Here is a 26,703-nt window from a genome sequence, read left to right on the forward strand (position 1 = left end):
TTGTCCCCATCTACTCCACATGTTATACTGACATCAAATATAGGGAAAACGGGTGGGGGGAGGGGGGTAAAATTGGGTGGGGGGAGGGGGGAGGCGGGGAAGGGAAGTGAAGGGTAAACAAAGGAGGAGGCTGCAATGCTTGGTAAGAAATGTATCCATTATCCTGCCCATGTAATTGTAGCCCCTTTGTACAGTATGTTCTCAAATAAAATAAAATACAATTTAAAAAAAAAAAAAAAAAAAAAAAAAAAAAAAGAGTCTCAGCCTCCAGAGTAGCTAGGCTGACAGGCGAGGTTACCACCGGCGCCCGGCTCAAAGCATTTTATTTTTTTGTTTTTTTTTTTGGGTCCGGTCGTGGGGCCTGAACTCTGGGCCTGGGCGCTGTCCCTCAGCTCTTCAGCTCAAGGCTAGCGCTCTACCACTTGAACCACAGCGCCACTTCCGGCTTTTTTTTTTTTTTGCTTATGTGGTGCTGAGGAATCGAACCCAGGGCCTCATGCATGCAAGGCAAGCGCTCTACCACTGAGCCACCTTCCCAGCCCTCAAAGCATTTTAAATGGCATAACCATGCAAGCTGATTTTTTAAAAAAGCATTTAGTTTAATTACCACAGGCGTATTTCATGTCTACAGTTGTCCCTCCTGGGGCTGGAACCCAGGCCTCCACCCTTGAGCGGCAAGACATCAGACACGTAGTATGGCCACATCAAAGTAAGATATTCAGGTGGGCATGGTGGCCCAGGACTGCAGCCCGCGAGGCTGGGACAGGTGAGCTCCAAGTGCAGGTCAGCCGGGACAAAGCAAAGCTGTCCCGCGCGCGCGCGCACCGTCCGGGCCCCGGCGGCCCCACACCCCCGGGGCCAAGGAGGCCGCACTCGCGGAGAGCGCAGGCCACCGTCCCACGCGCGGCCTTCACGACCGGGACGAGGCGTTCTCCGCACGGCCCCACCGCAGGCCCCTGCGCGTGCCCGCACCGGGAACCCCGGGGTTTCCGGAAGGGCCAGGGCCGTCGCGCCCGGAGCCCCCCGGCCGCGGGGCCGTCCTCCCCGGTAGGTGGCGAGGAAGGAAATGGGCTTGGCCAAGAGGAACCCGGTGCGGACCTGGCAGCCGCGCGCCGTCGGCCGGCCCGGGACACCGAGGCAGGCTCGGGGCCCGAGAGCTGCCCGCGGCGGCGGACGACCCCGGACCCAGGAGCCGGAGTCGCGAGGGAGGAGCTGCGCGGCAGCCGCTCTCGCGAGAAGTAAGGGGCTCGGTGAGCGTGTGTGGGCGGGACCGGAAGGAGGCATATTTCAAAATGGTAATAGATGGTTCCCTTATCCAATAGGATTGAGGACAGCACGGCCGGCCTCGGGCGTGGGGACGGCGGAGGCCAATGGGGACGAGCGCGGGGCGGGGCAGAGCCCAGGCCCGCAGAGCGGAAGTGGGTTGCTCCGGGGCGGAGGAGTCGTGCTCGAGCGGTACTCCGCGGCGCTGCCCTCGCTCGAGTTCGCTCGCGGCGTCTGCGGGACCGGGGTAGCCCCAGGTAAGGCCGGGCTCGGAGAAGGGAAGGGAGCGCGAGCGAGGGCCGAGGCCGCCGGGCGCGGCGGGCCCCGATCCTCGAGCCGCGCCTGCGGGGCCGAGGCCAGCTCTGCTCGCGCAGCCGCGCCGTCCGCGCCGGGGCCCGGACTCGGCCCAGGCCGCGCAAGTCTGGCGGCCTCCGCCCGGGGCTCGGCGTGGCTGCTCGCGCGGACGCCTAGGCGGGGAAACTGAGGCCGGGGCGGGGCGAGGGGCTGAGCGCCGCCAAGGTCACCGTGGAGCGGAGCGGCGCTCGCTCGGGGCCCGCCGGGGTTTTTGTTCCCGCCGTCTCCTTTGTGCGCGCGTCCCCGCTCCGCCCCGGTGAGGCCTGCGGCTTCCCGGGGCCGCCCCCTCGGGGCCGGGAGCGTGAGAGGCCGGGGCGGGCGGCCGGCTTCCGGCAGAGCTTCCCTGCGGAGCGCGGGCGGCGGGCGGCGGCGGCGGCGGCGGGGGGCCCGGCCCGGTCCCGCGCCCGCTTCCTCCCTGCGCCGGGGACGCGCTGCACACCGCTCCAGCCCACCCCACCCCGAGGCCGGACAGGGAGAGCCGTGTTGGTGTGGATCTCCGCCGCTGCCCTTTTGTGACCGGTGCTCACGGGTGTCCCCTAAGTCCCAGCCGCGCCCCGTTCCGCTCCCGGGGCCGGGGGCCAGCCCCGAGGGGGACGCGGTCCGCCCAGGCCCAGCCTGCCGCAGAGCTGAAGGAGCTCTTTGTTTCTACTCCTGTTTCTATTTTGAGGTCGTGGAGAGAAAGGAAGGCCTTGCGGTTGAGATGTAGAAGATAGAAGCGCGTGGTAAGGTGAATGGAGAAGAGTCGGGATCAGACTTGAAAGAAGGGGCTTTGGTATGCTCCCACATTAAGTTCAGGTTTAGTCCACGTAGCTTATCTCCTGGCATCCTTGAGAGAGAAGTGTGTGTGTGTGTGTGTGTGTGTGTGTGTGTGTGTGTGTGTGTGTGTGTGTGTGTGTGTGTGTGTGTGTGTGCGTGTGTGTGCGCGTGTGTGTGCGTGTGTGTGCGCGCGCGCGCGCGCGCGCGCGCGCGCCCGTGTTTGTTCGACGGTGTCCACGTGTCCACCTCCCTTAGCTCCCCCCTCCTTTTTTTCTGTTGTTCAGTGCAAGTGTATCACTTTAGTCACAGCTCCACTCCCAGCCTTTTCTGGGTAATTGGAGATAAGAGTCTCATAGACTTTGCCTGCCTGGACTGGCTTTGAACCATTATCCTCACATTTTAGCATTTTGTGTAGCTATAGGCTTGAGCCACTGTGGGGCCTAATTTACATCTTTTATTGTCCTCAATTGGGGTCTTTTATTGTCTCCTATTGGGGTCTGATTATAATGAAGAGCACTAACTTCTGCTAATCTACCTCTGAGCTGTGTCTCCACTTCCTGTTTGAGAGACTGAGATTAGCTGACTACTGGCTTTGCATTTTTTTTTTGTCAGCTTTTTGTTGTTGTTGTTGCTGGAGCTTGAACTCCCCCCTGGGCCTTGTCCCTTAGCTTTTCAGCTCAAGGCTACACAAGCCACTTCCGGCTTTATCTGTTTATGTGGTGCTGAGCCACCTTCCCAGCCCTGGCTTTGCATTTTGATTTCAATATTATTGCAGCCTCTTAAAGCTCTGGGGTTGTTGGGAAGAGCCAGTGGAGCCCACCTCTAAGTACCTTTTTGATAGCTCTTTGTTCTAGTCTCTTAATCCTGAAAGTACTTTGGGTCGGCTGTTCTCCCAAGATAATTTTGTTTGCAGGCCCCCCCCCCCCCACTCAGTTTGTGCTAACTGGTGCTCTATCTTGAGCCACACTTTGAGTCCGTTCTGCAGTTTCTTAGGTTTCTCTTTGTTTCCTGTTGGTAGATATTTTTCTTTACAGTAAAGGCTCCTTCTCTGTCATCTCTGAAATTCTTTTTTTCCCTTCAAAACACCTAGCCATTTCCCCAGTGTATCTCCTCCTCTCCCCTCCCCCCATACCTTTCACCTGAGAGCTTGATTACAATCTTATTTTATTTTATTTTTTGGGTCCAGTCGTGGGGCCTGAACTCTGGGCCTGGGCGCTGTCCCTCAGCTCTTCAGCTCAAGGCTAGCGCTCTACCACTTGAGCCACAGCACCGTTTCCAGCTTTTTTCTTTTTGCTTATGTGGTGCTGAGGAATCGAACCCAGGGCCTCTGGCATGCAAGGCAAGCGCTCTACCACTGAGCCACCTTCCCAGCCCCTTGATTACAATTTTAATGGAAAAAAGTCCTTATTTACTTACATGTGTGGCCAAGTGCTGTTAGGGAAAGGGGGCCATGGTTTACAATTTATGTTTATTAAGAAATATTTTGGTGACATCAGGACTGGTCTGAATAAAAAGTGGACCTTTGAGGTGGGATTGGTGGGACCTTTGCAGGTATCAGTTTGTGGCCCTGCAGTAGGGAAGAATCTAGAGTGGGTGACTGACATCCAGGATATCAGGAGGAAACTAATTGTTTCTGTTTGGAATGCTTGAAGGCATGGATTTGTTCCAGTGGGATTGATATAGACAGAACCATTGGGGAAGTGGAGTTTACTGGGCATTTTGATCAAGTACTAGGTGACAACAGAAAGTTAGATGACCCAGTACACAAACTTGGTTCAGGGGCTGGGTAGGTGGCTCAGTGGTAGAGCGCTTGTCTTGCAAACAGGAGTTCCTGGGTTTGATTCCTCAGCACCACATAAGCAGAAAAAGCCAGAAGTGGCGCTGTGGCTCAAGTGGTAGAGTGCTAGCCTTGAGGTGAAGAGCTGAGGGACAGCGCCCAGACCCAGAGTTCAGGCCCCACGACTGACCCAAAAAACAAAATAACAACACAAAATAAAACCCCACAAAAAAAGCTTGGTTTATTCACCTTGAATATCCACTACCTGCTCGTTGGACTATTGAGTGAGAGCTATATCCACATCAAGCATACAGCTGTCATAATTATTTATTTTCTTACAGGGTGGTTGTAGCTATTTGTGTGTGTGGGAGTCCAGCTTTTGAGTATTTTGCCCCTTTACTCCATTTTCTCTCAGGTTGTGAGGATGTTTGTGTAGTGAGATGGTTTTGTACGGATTGCTTGGCTGTAAAGGGAGATGAAGTCAGACAGTGCAAGCTGGGTAGGAGAGATGGTTTGAAAACAAAGACCATAGTCTGGGCAATAGCCATAATCCTTGCAGATCTTTCAGAGCACTTGACACTGTGGTGGTATTCCTAGATCTCTTGGAGCCTTTGAATTACCCCAGGAAAGTTAACTGCCTAGGGATCACTGCTTTTTGCTCTTCCACTAAGCCTTTTTGCTTTCTTTAGCATTGCTGTTTTAGCCAAGCTTGGTTTTCTTTGTTTTCCTTGGGGCTGTTGACTTAGTTTGCTTCCCAGATTGTGTTGAGAGGTCCTACAAGAGAATCTGCTTTAGGGCTTGTCTTTCTGGTCACAAGCATGAGCTGGATCTCATTGCCTTGATCCTAGATGATTGAGTGTGGCTAGCACTCTGTTAACAGTATAACATGCTGGCAGATGGATCTAACAGTCCCAGAGGAGATCTGAGTTGAGGAGTTTTTGGGCAGTGCTGTATGAGAAGCCTCTTCTCACTCCTCCAAGTAGACTTGAAGGGTTCCTGTGTATCACTGCTGCGGCTGTGGGTTTAAGAACTAGCTCTAGAGGGTTCTGACAACTGCTCCACACATTTCCCACCACCCCAATCTTGGGTTCAGGCTAAACTTCATGCTAGGTTGCCATCAACCTAGGGCCTGCTCTCTGTGAGTGTTGTGGCCTGTAGTCTTAGGATCTGCTGACCTTGGGTCTTGCAGGGAGGATGTCCTTCAGCACTGATTTGCCTCTTGGCCTCAGTGCATTATTGGATCCTAGGTTTCCTCTCTATAATACCCTTGGTCTTGGCTCCAAGGGATTGTTTGTATCAGGCTCTCAAGAGCCCAGCTACTTAGCTTTCATGGTCCTTTCAGCGGGATTTTAGCTGTGGCCTGCTTGCTTATGGAGGTTTCATCAAGCTTTTTAAGAGAAGTGAATGAAAGGCCCAGCTACTCAGCATAAAACATGCTTTATTTCCTCTATACACATAGTGTGCCATTTCCTGCTTTGACAAATTCATCTAGCTCCTGCAAACATTTCAGGGGAGGCCAGGTGCCTAAGGCCCATGTTTGTAATCCAAGCTACTCAGGAGTCTTGAGATCTGAGGATCACAGTTGAAAGCCAGCCAGGGCAGGAAAGTTACTGAAGATATTCTGTGCAATATCTATCTCTAGTTAACCACCAGAAAACTAGAAGTGGAACTGTGGCTCAAGCACTGGAGTGCTAGCTGTGAACATAAATGCTCAGGGATAGTACCCAGGACCGCCCCACAAAGGTGACAGAAGCTTCTAGTGGGGTTGCCAGTGTAGCTCAGTGGCATAGCCCCTCTCTGTTAGGTGCCGTGTCCTGGGTTCAATCCTCAGTACCCCAAAACTTCAGGGTAGGTCATTGTTCAGGGTTCCCACACTGCTTTTAGGAGAAAGTAATGGTACAGGCTGCCTTGGCATTACATCTGTGCCCATTTTCTTCAGCCTCCTCTGAATCCTGTACAGAGCAGTTATGATTAACTGTATGTTACCAAGTCTTTTCTGGAAATAGATGAGAGCCAGAAACAGTTCTGAAATTCTTCCTGGGATTGAAGGTTTGTCTTACTTTCATTAGTATTACTCAAACCTGTAAGAACTATGACCCTTGACTATTTTAATATGATAGGTATTTATTACTTCATTTACATATAAATCTCTTCGGTTAGAACATATCATGAGCAAGTGTTTTTATGTGGTTCAATGCCAGTTCAACCAAGGGCTGAAAATACTGGGCAGCAGGGGAAGCGCGTCCTGTGCTGAACACCTACAGACTTTTTCCTTCTCATTGTTTCTTAAAGGATACAGCAGAGCAACTATATGTAGGATTTACAGTGTACTAGACATTTTAAGTAACCTCGTGATCTAGTAGAAGGTATGTAAACCCCATCATTTTATCTAAGGTGCTTGTACCTAGGTAGGTTTTGCTTTCTCTGCAGGGGGTAGTTTCTGGAGCAGTAGCTGCACTTGACTACCTGCATATAGTTATGGAATTAATCAGCTGTGGGAATTGCCTTTGGGGTGGGCACTTTGATTCAGCCTGTTCCAGAATATAGCTCAAGGTGAAAGAGGTATTTTTCCTACATGAAAGAAGAAAACAAAGCTGGGCCCTGGTGGCTCACGCCTGTAATCCTAGCTGCTCAGGAGGCTGAGATCTGAGGTTCGCAGTTCAAAGCCAGCCCGGGCAGGAAAGTCTGTGAGACTGTTATCTCCAATAAACCACTCAAAACCAGAAGTGGCACTGAGTCTCAAGTGGTAGAGCACTAGCCTTCAGCTGAAGAGCTGAGGGACAGCGCCCTGGCCCGGAGTTGAAGCCCCATGACCAACAACAACAAAAAAATACAACAGAACAAAAAAGAAAACACACAGATACACACGACTCACATGGTCAGCTGTAACTGCTGACCTTCCTACCTTTCTTTTTTGTTGTTGTTGTTGGTTGTGGGGTTTGAACTGCTGCCCTGTCCCTAAGCTCTTCATTTCAAGGCAAGTGCTCTACCACTTTGAACCACAGTGCCACTTCCGGTTTTCTGGTGGTTAATTAGAGATAACAGTCTCACAGACATTCCTGCCAGGGCTGGCTTTGAACTGAGAACCTCAGATCTCAGCCTCCTGAGTAGCTAGCTAGGATTACAGGTGTGAGCCACTGACGCTTTAGGTAAGAAGCTTATATTCTTGAGTACTAATAAGATGTGGTTATTGATGTGACTCTGGTTAAGAAGCTTTGAGGAAGGGGACTGTGGTTTAGGTGGTAGAGCTGAAGAGCTCAGGGACAGCGCCCAGGACCAGAGTTCAAGCCCCACAACTGACAGAAAAAAAAAAAGCTTTGAAATGAAACTTCATGGACAATTTTTGTTCCCCAGTACTGGGATTGAACTTCAGGCCTCACACATGCTAGCCCTACCACTGAACCACACATACATCCCTTTGGTGACAGAGTCTTGTTTTGTAGTACGTACTGGCCTCCAACTTGGGATCCATATAGTTCTTTAAGATAGCCTTCACTTGACCACTCCGAACTCAGAAGTGCTGCTTTATAATTGCTACAAAGAGCGGCCTCTGTGCCTGAGCATCCTTTCATGGGAAAATGTACAAGATCTGAGACCTGTGTTGGTTGGTAATCATAGGTGGAATCAACTGAGGGATTACAGTCTCTGGATTTTCAGCATATAATTTCGTCAGGCCTGCCCTGATGGGTTTGAGGACTCTGTTCTTGTTGTGGGCCTGGGCTAAACCAAAAAAAAGCTGCTCATCTGAACAGCTTTCAGTTTATCTTTTATGTCCTCCACCCTTCCTTCCTTCCTTTTTTCCTTTTATTTTCTTTCTTCCTTTATTTTTTTTTTGGGGGGGGGTAAGTCTTGGGGCTTGAACTCTGGGCCTGGTCACTGTCCCTGAGCTCTTTAGCTCATGGCTAGCACTCTACCACTTGAGCCACAGCGCCACTTCTGGTTTTCTGGTCATTTATTGGAGATGAGTGTCATGGACTTTCCTGCCCAGGCTGGCTTTGAGCCTTGGTCTTCAGATCTCAGCCTCCTGAGTGGCTAGGATTACAGGTGTGAGCTGAGGTGCCCAGCCTCTACCCTTTTTTCTAACGGTTCCCTTTTTTGCTTTTGGTAATGGAAACTAATTCCAGCCTAACAGCCCTCCCTGTCTCCTGCTTGCCTAGCACTTTCTAACCATTTGTGTGAGATGCACTTTCATGTCCATATGGCAGATATGTTAACATTCCTATAGAGAGTTGGAGTAGATAGACACTGTAAGGGTCCACAGTAGCTTTGTTGGAAAAAAATAAATGAGCTCTTAACAGAAATAGAATGGCTCTTACTTGTAATGGCAGCTGCTTACAAGGTGGAGATTGGGGAGAATTGAAGTTTCAGAACAGCCTGGGCAAAAGGTTAATGAGACCCTATCTCAAAAAACAAGCCAGGAATAGTGGTTGACCTTTGTAATCTCAGTAACATAGGAATCATAGGTAGGAGAATGGAGTCATGCTTCTCTTGATAAATGTATTTATCTTTTGAGCTAAGTAATTATGTAGGAGAAAAAAACCCCACATTTTTACAGAAGTATACCCAGACATAAGGTACTGTTTAGGACCCAGAGATTATGGTGGATATGGGGTATGGTCTAAATGGTTTTGTACGTCTTTCAGGGATAATGGGAACCTCACTGTGGTGCTTCAGAATGGAGGGCTGTGACTCCTCAGCCTCTTTTTCTTGTCTGAAGGGTAATGATGAAGTCACAGGAGGGGCTTGGACTCTGCCTGGCCGTAGGAGGTTTGTCTTTACCTAGAAACTATCACAGTGCTTCTTCTAGGGTTGCAGCAGCCAGAAAGGAGGTCAGGATGGGCTGGGGCTTTGCTCAGGAAGGATTTAAGAGTACATACGGCAGTGTCTTTATCAAGTTGATACCTTTATTTTTCAGGAGTTGAAGATACTGGAAATTATCAGGCTCTAAATTTTTTGTAAGCCAGAGGATGAGTAACCAGTGGACACAAGAAGTTGAAAACATTTGACTTCACTGCAAACCCTGGTATAACTTGATTTTCTATACGTTGGAGCCAAAGAACACAATGAGTACGGTATGTTTTACCAACTTGTGAAATTTGTTTTCAGGATTCAGTAACAGTTACCATGTAGCTTAAAAGCACATTAAGGCAGAGGATTAGAAACACAGTATTCTGATCAACCAGTCTGTGCTATATAACAAGATTACATTCAGTGATTAAAATTGATCAGTCAGTACTTGCTCACACGTTCTTCGCAGCTAAGGGGGACAGCTCTAGATGGGTATAATGCAGATGTGGACAAAAGTCTGTTGAACGCAGCCGGGCGCTGGTGGCTCACGCCTGTAATCCTAGCTACTCAGGAGGCTGAGATCTGAGGATCGCGGTTCAAAGCCAGCCCGGGCAGGAGAGACCGTGAGACTCCTATCTCCAATAAACCACCAGAAAACCGGAAGTGGCGCTGTAGCTCAAGTGGTAGAGTGCTCGCCTTGAGCTGAAGAGCTTAGGGACAGCGCCCAGGCCCAGAGTTCAAGCCCCACGACCGACCAAAAAAAAAAAAAAAAAAAAAAAAAAGTCTGTTGAACGCTATAGAGTGCCAGAAGGTTGTAGGCCCTTGTTGACGCCTTACTTGGAAACCTCTCCCTTCCATGTGCCCTAAGTTACACCATAACTTTAACCTTGGCCCCAAGTTTTGTGAGATACATTGAGTTCCTTAACAGGAAGACTAAGTAGAGAAAAGTCTTCTTCTTCTCCCATGCTTCCGAGGTGTGCAAAGGGTGTTAGAAAGGTGGAAGAGGTAGAGTTGGGCCTGAGGCCAGACAGCTCCACGGTGAGCAACATGGGGATTCTGTCAGTTCTGCCTCCTTGGGTCCTGAGCCTCTTCATTTCTTCCTGCATTTCCTGTGCACTTCTGTCTGCCCATCTCTTTAAAGGGCAGGGGCCTTCCTACCTAAGTCCTTTGTCTGCAGATTGTACCCCTAGCTTGCCTGTAGGGAGTTTTATTTCTGAAGCTAAGCTCTACCAAGCCTGGATCAGAACAAGTAGAGCAATATAGCCTCTATGAGATTATATGGGAAGGTTGGTTACAATTCTTAAAAGTTATGGTGTAATTTTCCATGATCACGGTTAGATGGGCTGTTCTCAGGGAAAGCTGTGGACCGCTGTCACAGCACAGTTGGTGAAGAAGAGAGTCCTGGCCGTAACAGGCTTTGCAGATACCGAGGATCTGCCCAGCCCACCCCAAGACGACAGGCTTTTCTCCTTGTCCCTAGGAAGCAGAGCTAGATGAGGAGGTCCAGAGTTGTCAAGATGGAGGCAGCCTTCAAGTAGGTTTTGAAAACAGAAGGAATTGGCCAAGAGAAGAGACAGCATATCAGGCTGCAAATAAATGCATATTAAAAGGAATGGAGAAAGCCAGGCATCAAGAGCTCGAGTCTTGAATCCTTGCTACATAGGAGGCTGAGCTCTGAGGTCCTGCCAGTCTAGGCAGGAAAGTGTCTCTAACTGAAGGGGGGAGGGCATGAAGACCTGATGGAGCGCCAGCCTCACAGGAATGGTCGTGATTTGGAGCCTATGGCTGTCTTTTTGTTGTTGGTGGTGGTTGGTGGTGGTCATGGGGCTTTAACTTGGGGCCTGGACACTGTTCCTGAGCTCTTTTTGCTCAAGGCTAGTGCTCTACCACTTTGAGCCACAGCGCAACTTCTGGTGTTCTGGTGCTTAATTGGAGATAAGAGTCTAATGAACTTTGCAGCCCAGGCTGGCTTTGAACTGCAGTCCTCAGATCTCAGCCTTCTGGGTAGCTAGGATTATAGGCGTGAGCCACTATCACCTGGCTTCTGTGGCTGACTTCTTTAGTAGGGACTGGTTGGGTGGATGGGTTCTGCCACGCAGTTTTGCTAAGAAAGATTTGATCCTCTTTGAGAGTTAGAGAGTGAATCACACTTCTAATACTAACACTCTAGAGATTAGATGTCATATTTCCTAAAGGAAGACTAGTTTTCCATAGTAAATAGAAACTGGAAGGAAGAGAAGGCTGGAGGGTATAGGTGAGGCTGGTCCCCTGCCCCATAATGCTTTAGTTAAGAAGTCAAAGGGGTTGGGAATGTAGCTCTGGTAGTATGTTCACTGTCAGTGTCAGCCTGCACCATAGATAGGAGAGAGGAATGCTGCTCGGTAAGGAAGGCTTGAATGGTTCAGGCCGATAGACAGATTGGTTAAAGGGAGATGTTTGCAGCCTTCATCTGGTCAGAATGTCCACTGACTAAGGCTTCTATAGAGGATGTGTCACATACTCTTGTTTTTTTTTTTTTTTTTTTTTTTTTTTTTTTTTGTCGGTCGTGGGGGTTGAACTCTGGGCCTGGGCGTTGTCCCTCAGCTCTTCAGCTCAAGGTGAGCGCTCTACCACTTGAGCTACAGCGCCACTTCCGGTTTTCTGGTGGTTTTATTGGAGATAAGAGTCTCACGGTCTCTCCTGCCCGGGCTGGCTTTGAACCGTGATCCTCAGATCTCAGCCTCCTGAGTAGCTAGGATTACAGGCGTGAGCCACCAGCGCCCAGCTGTGTCACATACTCTTGACAAAGTGAGAGTGTAATAAAAGATTTTCACTAGACTGTCACTGTGTTGTGAAATTCTTTCTGTAAGCATTTGAAAGTATTCATTCTCAAATCTGAATGCTTCTTAAAAGTTGTCTTTGTAATACTGGAGAAGGAAGCAGGGTCTCACATGCTGGGTGTAAGGTCTGCCCCGTGCCATGCAAGCCCTGACTCTGCCTTCTGCACAAGTCTCCACTCAGAACCTGTGTCACCTAGGCAGACCTTAACACTAGGCAAGTGTTCTACCACAGAGTTAACATATCTGTGCGGGGTGCCCCCCCCCACACTTTGTTGAAATATGTTTTGAGGCAGTGTCTTGTTAGGTTGCCTAGGCTGTCCTTGAATTTAAGTCTCTTGGCCCAGCCTTCCAGGTGCTAGGATAGGGATGTACTACCACAGCTAGCCTGAATCTCAAAGGCTTTGGTTGTTTTAACACATGGTCTTGTTATGAACTTCAGGCTGGCTTGAGTTCAAGGTCCTTGTGCCTCCGCCTCCTGAATGTAGGATTATAGGCATGTACCATTAAGCCTGACTGATCCCACCCCAACTTGAGGTGGGTTCACTGACCTATTATTTTTTTTTATTGCTATTAAGATCTTAGTTGAATCAGTTCTATATTGACTCTTAATTTTACCGATACACTGTAATTCTGGAGCTCTTGTAACTTCCCTTTCCCTTTGATACTCTTCAGAGAAAGCGTCGTGGTGGGTCAGTGAGTTCTAGACAAGCACAGAAGCGAACTCGGGAAGCAGCTGCCACCCCTGAGATTTCCTTGGAAGCTGAACCCATAGAACTTGTGGAAACTGGTAAGACTGCAGGGACTTGGTGCAGCAGGAGAGGGAGAGCACGCAGGGACCCAGTGCTTAACTGCTCTCATTTACCAGCGGCATGGCCTGCCTGAATATATTTTCCCTGCAGTAGGGGATAAATAATAGTGCCCACAGGGTAAAGTTGAGTTTGTACTACAAAACACTTAGCTGTGGGTGTGGCAGGTGATGGCCACATATAAGTTAGATGTTAGAAACTCCTGCCACTGTCTTTATGAGACTCATACAGTCTTAGACTCAACAGCTTAAACCTGCATTGAGCATAACTGTTCCCATAGCACCATAGCACCTTTATGGGTTTTGAAGCAGCTAGTCAGCTAGGCTTGCCCCTCCTTTTTTTTCTTTTCTTTTCTTTTTTTTTTTGGGGTCCGGTCGTGGGGCCTGAACTCTGGGCCTGGGCGCTGTCCCTCAGCTCTTCAGCTCAAGGCTAGCACTCTACCACTTGAGCAACAGTGCCACTTCCGGCTTTTTTCTTTTTGCTTATGTGGTGCTGAGGAATCGAACCCAGGGCCTCATGCATGCAAGGCAAATGCTCTACCACTGAGCCACCTTCCCAGCCCCTAGGCTTGCCTTTTTTTTTTTTTTTGGGTCCGGTCGTGGGTCCTGAACTCTGGGCCTGGGCACTGTCCCTCAGCTCTTCAGCTCAAGGCTAGTGCTTAGTGCTCTACCACTTGAGCCACAGCGCCACTTCCGGCTTTTTTCTTTTTGCTTATGTGGTGCTGGGAATCGAACCCAGGGCCTCAGGCATGCAAGGCAAGCGCTCTACCACTGAGCCAACTTCCCAGCCTCCCTAGGCTTGCCTTTTAACCCTCTGTATTTTTCAAATTGTATTCCTAGTGTCCTTAGCCTGATGAAGTGCTTTGCTTTTTTCTTCTGGTTTTCATTAAGACAAAAAAATCTTCCAAGAAGGCAAACTTGTTGGCAGTTGCCAGCATTAAACTTGTTTTAGGCAGAAGCCAGATTAGGCTTTCTTTCCCCCTTTACCTGTCTAGCAACATGGTCAAACAGCCTGAATTGAATCACTTTCCTCTGCATATGTTAAAATTGTTTTGAACAGCAGACCTGATTTATTTTATTTTTTGTTGGTCATGGGGCTTGAACTCTGGGCCTGGGCGCTGTCCTTGAGCTCTTCAGCTCAAGGCTAGTGCGCTCTACGACTTGAGCCACAGCACCACTTCTGGTTTTCTAATGGTTAATTGGAGATAAGTGTCTCATGGACTTTCCTGTCCTGGCTGGCTTTGAACTGCCAACCTCAAATCTCAGCCTCTTTAGTAGCCAAGATTACAGGCAAGCGCCTCTGGTGCCCAGCTAGCTTTCACTCTTTCTTCACTTAGAAGCTAGGACTCTTGCTCTCCATCTTCAAAGGCGGTACAATTCTCAGTTGATGATTTTTGGAAGTCTTGAAAATAGGTGTACTCAACTGCCCACTAGAGTGCGGCTTTTGTAAGACCCAAGAATTGTATCTATGGGAAAAAGAAAAGCTAAGTAAATTATGGTATTTTGGCAGGCAAGCGTTCTTCATGGAGGAGGCCATTTGGATCAGATATAGTGGTGTATGCTCTTTGTCTGGGCTATTTGGCAGAAGCAGGAAGATTTTGAGGTCAAAGCTATTGAGACTCCCCAATAAGGAATACAAGCAAAAACATTTGTATTAGCCTGTCAAGCACGATTTGGGTCTAGGTTCAAGCTTCAGTTCTTAAAAAAAATTTTTTTTAAAGTAAAATTACTGTGGATATCTATATCTTTATTTCTGCTGAGCTTTTTAGTACAAGGGAGTATACTGAATGCCTTACAAGTTACTTGTCCCCAAATGATAGACTATTAGTGTTTCCAACAATCTAAACATTTTTTTTAATGGCAGAAACAAAAAATGGCAAGAGCACTTTGTCCTTCCCTCTTATCTGTCAAGTATACATGTCCTTCCTACCCATTCTGTGTCCATACTGGCCCAACTGTTTTGGCATGATGGGATTCTGTGGGACCAATAAATTTCATCTTGTTCTCTGCAAGTTGGAAGGCATGTGAGAAATCAGGGGAGGGAGGCTTAAGGTGTTCTCCCCAGTTCTCTCTGAACTCAGGAAATTGCTGCCCTGGCCATTTGTGAAAAATGATACTCAGGAAAATGTTGGAGGGGCACGTGGGGATGTCACTTCTGAAAAGGGGCATTTATTTTTAGGCACTTTGTGCACTGGGAATATTTTAGTTTGATACTGGTATACATTTTGTAATCGTATTAATCGAACTTAGGGAAATGTACTTTTACTCTTCTCCTAAAACTTGTGGAAATGCTTTATTTTGAAGGTGGAGATGAAATTGTGGACCTCACCTGTGAATCTTTGGAACCAGTGGTTGTCGACCTGACTCACAATGACTCTGTGGTGGTAAGCATTTGTGTGTGGGTCTCTGGCTGGCATCATCAGCTGATGACGTGGTTACAGGTCTCTGGTCAGGGTCCTACCCTGTGCCCCAAAGGATCTTATGTTGGATGACTGGAGCCCACAGTGAGAAAAGGTTCAGGAACATTGTGGGCTTCCTGCCTGTAGAGTAGGTATTTGTGACCCTTGTCTTTGCACCACGAGGCACAAATATGATCTGTGGAGGATCTCAAGGCTCCACGTCTCCTTAGTCACCAATTCCTCCACTTACACCAGTGAACTATGATCATGGGCATGTTGCTTGACTTGTCTGTAAAATGGTGATAAGCTGCCAGTGTCGGCGGTATAATCCTGTGGGAAATGAAAGAAATCCGTTTTTCAGTTACAAGGCACCTCGTGTATACCCAGTGTGTTGGTGTACTCCCAGCTGAAGGAAATTGGAAGTATTTTGCTCTTTTTTTGGTGCCAGTCATGGGGCTGAGCTTTTTTTGCTAAAGGCCAGCACTCTACCACTTGAGCCAAAGACTCAGACTTTTCCTGCCTGGACTGGCTTTGAACTGTGATCCTCAGGTATCAGTCTCCTGTGTAGTTGTGATTACAGGTGTGAGACACCTGCATACAGTGCCACTGGGAAATCTTTAAGTTCAGAAGCAGTTGCCAGTTAACATGGCCCCAAGGGAAGCAGGTGCTTGCCTTGCCACCTGCTGCTTTAGCTGTGTCTTGACTCCAGGGATAGCGAGTCTAGGTGGCTCTGTCCCCTCCCTTCAGAACAGCTGTTTCTCTGGTAAGGAATGTGTGTCCTCTATGCAGCCTGTAGGGACTGAGGCCTGGCATGGTCAGAGGAAAGTAGAGGTTAGGTCCCATGGTATGGAGCCGCTCTCCTATCTGTATGTAAGTCTGGAAATCTGGCTATCCCCATTGACTACTGATGTCTAGAGCAGGTTTGACTCTTGAGGGTTCCCCCTAGGCAGTTTCTATTTTTGTTTTTGTCCATTGTGGGACTTGAACTTGAGGCCTGGGTGCTGTCCCGGGGCTCTTTTTGCTCAAGGCTAGCACTCTGCCACTTTAAACCACAGCGCCACTTACAATTTTCTAGTAGTTAACTCTTAAGTGTCTCACAGACTTTATTTTCTTGGCTGGCTTCCAGCCACGTGCCATTACTACAGTTTGTTGAATGAAAGCAAAGGCCCCTTGGACAGAGTATGTGTGTGGCACGTGTTGTCAAGTAGGACTGGTACTGGGGGCAGATTGCTAGTAGCCTAGTCTATATTGGATGTTCAGTGGTTTGGGATTTCCATGAGTGAGTGACACCAGGCTGTCAGAACAAGGGCAAACCACAGATAGAGCTTAGACTTGACTAAGAACTGTAGAGTAGTGTTACACTGTGAGGTTTCAAGACTTCAGAAGGAAGACATGGGTAGAAATAACTGTTGCCGTATACATCTGCAATCCCAGTACTTGGGAGGCTGGGGCAGGAGGATCTGGAGGCCAATCTGGGTGACATAGCAAGATCCTGTCTTAAGGAAAGATAAGAGGACTCAGTTGTGAGGTCCTGAGTTCAATCAAGCTGTTGTACTGGCACCAAAGAGGGGAAGGAGGCAAAGAATGTGGAACAGGTGAGGATGGGGAGGGCCTTTGCAGACACAATCTGGTCTTGGTTAAATAGGATCCACTGTGCTGAGCCAGGTATGGTAGTGTACACTTGTCATCCCAGTATCTGGGAAGTAGAGTCAGGGGGATCATAAGTTCAAGGCTAGCCTGGGCTACATAGTGAGACTGTCTCAAAAAGCGCCCCCTCCCCCCCAAGACAAAGGGGAAAAAAAGGAAGCTGTTAGGCTCTCGTGTTGCCATTGAGCAGACTGAGAGCAGATGGGCTCAGGGGACATTGGCTCCCATGTAGCCAGTAGTTTCCCTGAAGCTGGGCCGTAACTTTCTGAGGTAAGAAATAGGTTTAGATGTTAGTGGTCACTGCTAAGGCCTATTTTATGTGTGTTTTAGTTGAATGCAGTTCCTTGTATATCCTTGGAGTTCTAGGAATTTTCGATTCTCTACTTGCTGATTATCATAATCCAAATGCTGATTTATTAGTTGATGATTCCTTTTGTAGAAATAACCCTAAGTCTGAAATTGTGTTTCTCTGAGCTCAATAAACTAGAAACCTGGTAGGATCAGAGTCTCCAATGAATTATGTGACCTTTAGACCAGCTTCAGGAAAGTGTGAGATGGATATTCATTCTAGGTACTGGGAAGGTGGCTCAGTGGTGGAGTGCTTGCCTTGCATGAGTGAGGCCCTGGGTTCCATTCCTCAGCACCACATAAACAGAAAAAGCTGGAAGGGGTGCTGTGGCTCAAGTGGTAGAGTGCTCACCCTGAGCTGAAGAGCTGAGGGACAGCATCTAGGCCCAGAGTGCAGGCCCCACAACCTACCAAAAAAGATAAATATTCATTCTAAAATTGAGGTGGTTTCAGCCAGTTACTCCAGAACCTACTCATCCCATAGGTAAAATGCACTGGTGTCGTTGGTGAATAGATCTCCATCCAAATCCAGGGCAGTTTTCACAACATTCCTTGAGCCGCCCCCCCCCCCCTTTTTTTTTTCCTGGTCTTGAGGCCTGAAGTTGGCCTTCGTGCTGTCCCTGAGCTCTTCAGCTCAAGGCTAGCGCTCTACCACACGAGCTGCATTGCCACTTCTAAAACACACTAAAACACATTCCAGCTCCTGAATGCTCTTTGAGACTATAAACTATAAGCAAACTTTCCTCTTTCATATATTAATATGGAGAATTAAGTTGGTTTCGTAGCCAATTTAATCCCTCAAGATTGGACAGGCCAGGGATGAATAAGAATGGTGCAGAGGATTAGAAGAATTGGAAGAAATGTGTCCATTACTTACTTAAGTCAAATTGATCTGTTTCTCTTCTTTTTCTCCTTCTTAAAAGATCGTTGATGGTGAGTGGCTCATCTCCACTTTCCAAGAGAACTGGCTTAAGTCATGGCCCTGCTAGTCCATCCTCAAGAGTTCAAGACCTCTAGGCAGGAACATGCCTGGGCCAGACCCATCTCACCAGTCCCCTGGGCCCTGCTGAAGAAACTGAGCTGCAGTCTGATCTTGAGGCAGCTAGCCAGCGCAGGCGCCAGCTTGGAGCATCAGTGGAGGCTTCCTCCTTGGAAGACAAGCTTGCATCTTTTGGAGCTGGACAGGGCCTTCGGGCTAGAGTGTGGGGTGGGGAGGGTGGGCATGTTCACTCCAGGGGTTCCAGGGAGGAAAGGTCCTTAAAGACTGTATGGTGGGTGGTGAGAATGGCGAGTGTGGGAAGCTTTCACCCTGAACATGGCACTTTGACCTTAGAAAGGAGGCGGCCAAGGAGGAATGCAAGAAGGCTGCGCCAAGACCATGCGGACAGCTGCGTGGTGAGCAGCGATGATGAGGAGCTGTCCAGGGACAGAGATGTGTACGTGACCACCCACACTCCCAGAGGCGCGAGGGAGGAGGGGACCACAGGCCCCAGGTATCAATGTGCATTTACTCTGTTGCTGTACTGGGTGGGAAGCCAGGCTATAGAAAAGTGTATGCAGCACCTTTGTGAGCTCTCAGCTCTAGAAGGCTTGTCCAGGCAGGGTTGGGCCTGTTTACTTCTAATATGACCTGGGTGTGCAATCATTGTTGGGATGGGTGTGCAGTGAACTTGTAGCTGGGGGTGGGGGAGGACAAGGTGTCTCGGCTGTCTGCATCTTCTCTTGTTCTTGTCTTTCCTTTCTCATGGCCATCTACCCTGTCCCCTTGAGACAGTCAGCTGACTGTCCCCTGGATAAGGTAGTCTGAGGACGCCAGTGGAGAGGGACCTTATGGAAGTTAAGGGGCTTATATGAAGGCCACTTAGAGGGTGGAATCAGATGTTTCAATGTACTGAGAAACTGAAGTAAAGCCCTGTGATTTTAGGCCCTCCGGTACTGTCAGTTGTCCAATCTGCATGGATGGGTACTCTGAGGTAAGTAACCTTTTGTTTCACTGAGTTTAAAAATAGAGAAAAATGCAGATAAGGCAAGATCTGCACCTAAGGTGGGATTTTACACCTACTTGTAGTTGTGCCTGAATTGGCACATAGCTTATTGTAAATCTGTGTGTGAGAGAAGTGTGTGCCCGTTTCACTTGGGCCCTGTAGACTTCAGTTTCAGTCCGCGTGCCCTGCGCTTCCTATGCATGTATAGCAGCTTTTTATGTCCCCTGTGATGGTCCAGCCAGAAGTGTCTGGTGTGTACTGAGGCCCTGAATGACTTTTCCACTGCCTCTACCCAGAAACTCGTTGAACAGAGACCACAGTGGTTCGTTTGACTGAGACTGGTTGTGTAGACCACTCCTGCTCTTCGGGCTATAGCCCTGTTCCCTTTTTACTCATTCAGTGGTAATCTCTGCAACGGGTGGGGTGTAGAACCCTCTAAGAAGGGAAGAAACTTGAAGACTGTTCCTTTTTAATGTCTTCTAGATTGTGCAGAATGGTCGTCTGATTGTTTCTACAGAATGTGGCCATGTCTTCTGTAGCCAGTGCCTCCGTGATTCCCTTAAGAACGCTAACACTTGCCCAACTTGTAGGAAAAAGATCAGCCACAAACGGTACCATCCCATTTATATATGAAATGGTCAGATCTGCTCAGGAGAGAACAATGGACAGACAGCCATCTGGGCTCTACACATGCTACTGCCTCCAGTTTCCTGAGCTCAAAATGACTGTTTCAAAACCAACAACTGGTTTGAAAACTGCTCTTTGGTTTCCAACCCCCTCAGATCCTCTTGTTACCCTGTTTGATGCTTTTGGAGCTGGATCCAGGGGCACTCCCAGCCCGCTCTGCCTCTCTGCTCCTCTGGAGTGGTCCTGTCCCTGAGTGGGAGAAAAGGAGACAGACATGATTGAGGTGAGCCTCTTTCCGGAGCCACATATTTGCCAAGAAGTTTCTCTCATGGGAACACTTGCCCCAGCTCTCCTGGGAGCAGGACCTTCCTACACATCTGCCAGTCGACCAGTCTGCTACACAGTGACGCAGCCAGACATGTGCCAGCTGGCCCAGTTTAACCACTGGACGTTGTTCTTTCTTCCCTTGAGAGTCAGAGGTGACCCATGATTCCGCCTGCACCTTACCATTGATGTGCAGTTTTCTGCAAATCAAGAGAACCTCTCTGCAGGGCATCCTGTTTCCTAAGAACAAGAGAGTGCAATAAAGCCCGTTCTTTACCTGCTCTTCTGCTGCCCAGGAGATGTAGCACTGCTAATGTCCTCACAACCCAGCCTGGCCTGTGGAGCAGGGCCCATCTCACCCCAGCTCTGCTCACCAATTGTTCTCAGGAACCTTAACCATGTTCCAGAGTTACTCACCTGGCACAGGACATGCAAGGCCAATAGGGCAGTCACATGTTTGGATGTCCTCTCTTCTGATAAAATAAGTCCCGTGTGGGCCACAAGTCCTCTAGTCATTTCCCACTGCCTAATATCTGCCTAAATGTAGGTAGTGAGAGTTTGGTGGCAGTGATTGTGGCCTTATCAGCCGCTCACTTTCCGTGCATTTCCCCAGGTCACTGTCGTCCCATTAATAAATGTTGGCCACCTGACCTGACGCGTCACTTGGCTTTCTTACCTCCCTTCCTTACTTCAGAAGCTGCTCTTCTGGCCAGTTGGGTTTTGATCCTTTGGGCTTTTAGACTGCGCCATATATTTTGGTCAAGGCATGGCGGTTCTCTCTCCCCATCAGGCCGCATAAACCTCTGCTCCACTCTGCAGGTGTGGGAACCCCAGGTTCTCTGGAAGGCGTCAAGGTGTCCTATTGCCTCCGAGAGCGGAGAGGGCTTGAGGGCCAGCTAGCCCCCACCCCCACACCTCTCAAGAGCCAGCCAAACCAACAGCCTTTGGGGTGTAACATTGTTAAGGTGGGAGCGGCCCCCCTTGGGGCTTTGTTAGCAATAACTGACCTTCAGTGTACCTTTCTGAAGGAGCAGGGACTCAGCACAGAATTCACTTTAAATGGGGCTGAAGGAGTGTCCTTCCTCTGGAAAAGTTTCTTTCCATCTCTTTTTAACTGTTTGATCTATTTCCAGTTCATTTGAGTGAGAGTAATAAGGAGCACCAGCTCCTGTTGTGACTCACGGTGCAGGTCTGCCTTCTGTTTGGACATCATGGCTCTTTCACTCTGGGCTTCATGAAATGCTCTTGTTGTGTCCTAGTGGTACCCAGAGCCAAGGAAACCCTGCAGCCAGTTGACCTCTACACCTGGCAACACCTGTTTAAAACTTTTTATGTTTAATCTTTTAAAACAGCTTACATGGTTGATCATAGTTGTATTCATTCTAAATTAAGTTGGGGAGAAGGTGTTAATCAGAAAGTGCAAACTAGGAAAAGGTTGGTATGAAAAAATCTTTTTCCTTTCCTCAATCAGTGTATATAGTTCAACTCTTTGTTACATTTAACTATGCCCATGGACATCAGTCTGTTTTGGACTGCTCTGCTAGTGTTAAAGATCAAAATAAACTATTAATTTGAGCCAAAAATCTTTCTCATGTATTCACTTGATTTTTGAACCAGAATCTGCTTTTTGTCAAGGTGTGTACTTAACATCTCCCTCCTGTTGGTGGGGTCTACCTGTGGTGGAACACTGCTTGTACAGGAGTTAGCACATGGGAAGCCATGTGTAAAGCGGAGCCATAGGTTAGGCCCAGGAATCCCTGTGTGCTGGGATAAGCATGGGTTCCATGTGCGCTGTGCTTCCTACTTGGGGCTTCTTCCAGCCGCACTGTGCAGCTCCAGGGTAGGTGTGGGCTGCTGACACCTGACAAACGAGCACTAACTGGAAAATTTCACACTTGACTTCATGGAATAGGTCATATGAAAATGCAAGCGTGATAGAACTACTATATAAGATCATCTGCAGGCCATTGGTATGGTGTATATATAGAACAATTTAGTTTCATCACGGGCTCAGGAGTGAGCCCTAATTGAAGAGTTTGGGGTGCAGCGAGGTGATACAATGCCTACCTGCCGTATGTAGGGGCCTAGGTTCTATTTCCAGCACAGCAAACATGAAACACATACTCATCCCTTTGCACATTACTAGACAACGAGATTTAAACCAGCCTACAGCAGGGTGCCTCATTATAGCTGTCTGTGTGGCATTGTCAGACAGTAACTAGTGTTGGTGGAGATGTGTAGAAATTGGAAATCTGCATCCATTGTGGAAAGAGAAACTGGTGAACCTGCTCTGGAAAAGTTTAGTGTTTCTGCAAGTGTCAATGATAAATAACTGAAAGGACTGAAAGCGGTAATTGCACACAAATGTTCAGAGTATTCACAGTGTCCAAGCACTCAACATCAGTTGGGTAGGTGAAAAACACCTTGAACATAGGATAGGTAAACTCAGAGAAAAAGAATAATAGAGGTTCATGAGTCTGGAGCAGAGAAAAATGGATGCAACAGAGCTGTTATTTGGGATGATGGAAAGTTCTGAAAATGAGTAGTGGTAATAGTTGTACTATTATCTGTACATTTACAGAAGTAGAGCTGTGGCACAAGTGGCAGAGCATTGACGCTCAGGGACAGTATCCAGGCCCTGAGTTCAAGCTCAGGACACAGACACACAATCTTACTAAGTTTGTTTTACCATAATTTTTTAAAGTGCAAAACTAATAAGTGAAAATTATAGCAAAGTTGTGTGTGATACATAGGAATCTTATGTTTAACAGTGTTAGGGTTTTTGGGTCCCATCAGTTCATGCCTATAATCCTAACTACTCAGGAGACAGATCTGAGAATATGATCTGTTTGGGGTTGGCTGGGGCAGAAATATCTATGAGACTTACCTCCAATTAACCAGCAGAAAACAAAGTGGAGAGACGGCTCTAGCTGTGAGAACATCATGGCAAGTGAGTAAGGTCCCAAGTTCCAGCAGCCTCCCTCCTGTCCCCCCAAGACTAGGGGCCAGCTGTCAGTGGCTCACACCTGTAATCCTAGCTGCTGGACTCTGGACCATTTATCTCAGTGGGACAGGGAAGACCTTGAAACTCCATCTCCAAAATAACCAGGAAGAAGTAAGTTTGGAAGTGTGGCTTAAGTTGTAGAGAACCACCAGCCTAGCAAACTTGAGGCCCTGAGCCCAGAGCACTTCAGCCAAATGTACTAGGTTATTTAGCTAGACCTCAAAACTTAGCTGGGCTACCTGGTGAGATCCTATAGACCAAAAAGTTAATTTTTATACTAAATTAAGCTATTAGCATTTCTGAAGTTTTTTCCTGTGGCAGCATTGTATTCCATTGCTGCTTTTATGAGACGGGTTTGAGCTCAGTGCCTGATGTTGCTCATTGTTTAGCAGTCTACCAACTGAGCCACCCCTCCACCCCTCCATTGCTTTTATAGCTTCATTTCTGTTGAGTGTCCTTTCTCTTGTCATCTTTCAGGTCTGGGTATATGTTCTCAGGCTGCTTTTAGAATTTTTATCCGCTTTCAGCAGTTCAGTTTTGTGCTCAGACATGCTTGCCTGTATTTAAAAAATCTTGCTTGGGCCGGGCGCTGGTGGCTCACGCCTGTAATCCTAGCTACTCAGGAGGCTGAGATCTGAGGATCGTGGTTCAAAGCCAGCCCTGGCAGGAGAGACCGTGAGACTCCTAACTCCAATAAACCACCAGAAAACCGGAAGTGGCGCTGTAGCTCAAGTGGTAGAGCGCTCGCCTTGAGCTGAAGAGCTGAGGGACAGTGCCCAGGCCCAGAGTTCAAGCCCCACTTCCCCCTTTGGCACTTTATCTCCTTTGTTGGGTTTGTAGGGATGTTTTTCGATCCCCAAGTGTTTATACATGGCCATGTCACATCTTGCAGTGTCTGCAGAGAATTTGATGTGCCTTGAATGTTGGTACCTCTGCTGCCATCTCCTTGCTTGGAGCAAGGAATTGGCATGAGCCAGCAGTTTTATTTTTGCAGACCCAATAAAGCTACAAATTAGAAGAGTTCCAGGTAATGTATGTTATGTCTACTTGAGCCACATCTCTACTTCCAGTTTGTTGCTGGCTAATTGGAGATAAAAGTCTCATGGGTTTTCTGCCCAGGCTGACTTTGAATCAATTCTCAGAACTCAGCCTGAGTAGTGAGGATTACGGGCATGTGCTACAAGCATCCGACTTATTTGGCCTCTTTTATAGAGGCAGTAATTTCATGTATGAGAATTCTGTCCACATAACCTAACCACTTTTCAGACCTAGTATCTCCCGATTCCACTATGTTGGCGATTATACACCAATTTATGAGTTTTCTAGGACACAAGCAGGTGGGACATAACAAAGCCAGTGCTTTGTAACTTTGTTCTGTCTGTTCACACTGTAAATCTCAGTTTCTCACTCACAATGGAGAGTGGGGTGGTGTGGATAGTGAGATGACCCTGCCCAGCTGCTGGGCAGACGGTCACTCTTGACACTCAGCAAACACTGGCATGCTGCATAGCCTGCCCCTTGGTGGGCTCAAGCCGGGATTCGGTGTGGGGTTGGCTTCGCTGCGCCCAGCCGTGAACTCTGGGCCTGTGCGCTGTCCCAGCGCTCTTCAGCTCAAGGCGAGCGCTCTACCATTGAGCCACAGCACCACTTCCGGTTTTCTGGTGGCTCCTTGGAGATCAGAGTCTCACGGACTTTCCTGCCAGGGCTGGCTTTGAATCGCGATCTTCAGATCTCAGCCTCCTGAGTGGCTAGGATGACAGGCTCTAAGTACTCTCGAATGGCACTCGTGAATCCCAGGGAGGAAACGCACTTATTTGGGGACAAAGTCTTCTCGTGAGTGAGCGGAGCCGGGCGAGGGGAGAGGAGCCGCCGGGCGAAGGGAAAGGAGCCGGGCGAGGCGAGGCGAGCGGAGCGGCCAGGCGAGGGGAGCCGGGCGAGGCGAGCGAAGCCGGGCGCTCCCCTCGCCGCCGGGCGAGGCGCCAGACCCTCGCGCCCCGGTGCTGGGCGCGGGCGCGCGTGAGGCCGGCACTCCGCATTACGTGGGCCGGGCGGGGGGGCGGGGCGCTGGGCGCCGCCGTGCAGCCTGCGGAGGGGGTGGAGGGTGAACTCGATGACACGAGCTGTGGGCGAACCCCGGGTCGGGGAGAGCGGAGAGTCCAGCGGTGACCGAGGCAGGGCCGGCCACCGGAGGCCGCCACGCACCCCGAGGCCGGGCTAGTCTGCGGGCCTGTGGCCGGCGGGACCCCAGTGGGACCCCACTGGGGGCAGGCCGCAGGCCGGTCCCTCGGAGCCGGGGCTCGCCGCGGTCGGCCGGCGGGGCCCCCGGGGGATCCGCGGCGGCCCGCTTTCCTGGGCCTGGCAGGGGCAGCAGCGCCTGACCGGGCGGCAGCGCCGGCCTGGGATCCGTGGCTGGCGGCCCCCGAGAGAAACCGGACTCGAGTGTGGGGCGGGCGCTCCCTGCGTGCGGACTCCGGCGCGGGGAGGTGCGGGCCCCGGCTAGGCCCAAGGTCACGCAGCGGCGGGCGGAGCCGAGCCGGGCCCCGGACGGCGGTCCGCCCGGCGTAGCACCCGCGCGCGACGGCGAGGCTCCGGGACGGCCCCGCGTGGGCCGCTCCCTGCCGCGGCCCCTCCGAGCCCGGCCCGCGCGAATCCCTCCCCGCCGGGCGCCGAGCGCCGGGCGCCGGGCTCGGCCCGCGCGCCGACTACAGCGCCCACAAGGCCCCGCGGCGCGCTCGGCGGCTCGTGCTGACGTCACGCGGGCCCCGCCCTCCTCGGGCCCCGGGCTGCGCGGCCCTACGGGACTCGTGGTTCCGCCCCGGGCGCCCTGGTGGCGGCGCGGGCGGCGCGGACTTCAGCTCCCGGCACGCCTCGCGCGCCGGCGTCCGCGGCGCCGGGCGGGGGCGCGGCCGGACGAGGGGCGGCGGCACCCGGGAGGGCGGAGTGCGGCGGGGGAGGGCGCCCGCGCCCGCGCCCCTCCCCCCGCCGCCGCTTCCCCCTCCCCCGACGTAAACTGGGATCCCTTTCCCCTTGTGTCCGCCATATTGGACTCTAACTCTGGTCAGCCGCGGCGCCGGGCCCGGTGCACTCGCCGTCGCGCTCGCCAGCGGCCGCCGCGCAGCTCCCGCCAGCCCCACCCTCGCCGCCCGGGAGGCGACCCCGCGCCGCGCCCCCGCCCCCCGCCCGGCCGGCCCCCGCCGCCGCCGCCCTCCCGCCGCCGCCCGCGGCCCCTGGCCCGCCCGCGCCCCTTCCCCGCCGCCCGCGCCCCTTCCCCGCCCGCCATGAGCCCGGCCGACGCCAAGCGCGGGGCCAAGCGTCGGAAGAACAAGCGCGGCGGCGGCGGCGGCGGCTCGGGCGGCGGCGCGAGCGGCGGCAAGGCCGGGCCGGCGGCGGCGCTGCGCGGCCCCCAGGCCCCGGGCTCGGGCGGCGCGGCCGGCCTGCTGGGCGGCGCGGCGGCGGCGGCTCACGGGGCCCTGGGCGCGGGCGCGGGCGGCGCCGCGGGCGGCTACTTCGAGGTAAGCGCGGCGGGCGGGCGGGCGGGCGGGCGGGGGTCCGGCCGGGCGGGACCGGCCGCCGCCCCCTCGCGAGCGGCCAGGCGAGCGGCGGGCGCCGGCGGATAACGGGCCGGCGCGGGCGGCGGGGCGGCGGGGCCCGCTCTGACAGCTCCTCCCCGGGCGCGGAGCGGAGCGGAGCGGAGGGCGGCGCCGGCCGGGACCGGGCGCCGCGGCGGGGGGCGGCCGCGGACCAGGCCCCGCGCTGCCCCCGGCGCGGCCGGAGGGATGGGCCGCGCTCCCCGGGGTCCCGGGCCGC

The 26,703-nt window shown here is 51.0% G+C and overlaps 2 protein-coding genes across 2 annotated transcripts in view; both read left to right on the top strand.

Moving 5' to 3' along the window:
• Window positions 1–1,424: 1,424 nt before the first annotated feature.
• Rnf4 (ring finger protein 4) lies at window positions 1,425–21,475 on the top strand. Its single transcript, XM_070021705.1, has 8 exons — window positions 1,425–1,520; window positions 9,066–9,222; window positions 12,430–12,544; window positions 14,867–14,946; window positions 17,880–17,889; window positions 18,290–18,449; window positions 18,881–18,929; window positions 19,425–21,475. Exons 2-8 carry the CDS (start codon window positions 9,214–9,216, stop codon window positions 19,572–19,574), a joined length of 573 nt encoding a protein of 190 aa, XP_069877806.1. The 5' UTR covers window positions 1,425–1,520; window positions 9,066–9,213; the 3' UTR covers window positions 19,575–21,475.
• A 4,876-nt stretch (window positions 21,476–26,351) lies between these two features.
• Window positions 26,352–26,703, top strand: part of Fam193a (family with sequence similarity 193 member A) — a 122,539-nt gene continuing 122,187 nt past the window's right edge. Inside the window, exon 1 of the mRNA XM_070021706.1 lies at window positions 26,352–26,408. The gene's annotated coding sequence lies outside the window, so the exon portion shown is untranslated. The remainder of the gene's footprint in view (window positions 26,409–26,703) is intronic.

This window comes from Dipodomys merriami, unplaced genomic scaffold (genome assembly GCF_024711535.1).
Source record: "Dipodomys merriami isolate MVZ:Mamm:240054 unplaced genomic scaffold, mDipMer1.0.p SCAF_143, whole genome shotgun sequence".
Taxonomy (NCBI): Eukaryota; Metazoa; Chordata; class Mammalia; order Rodentia; family Heteromyidae; genus Dipodomys; species Dipodomys merriami.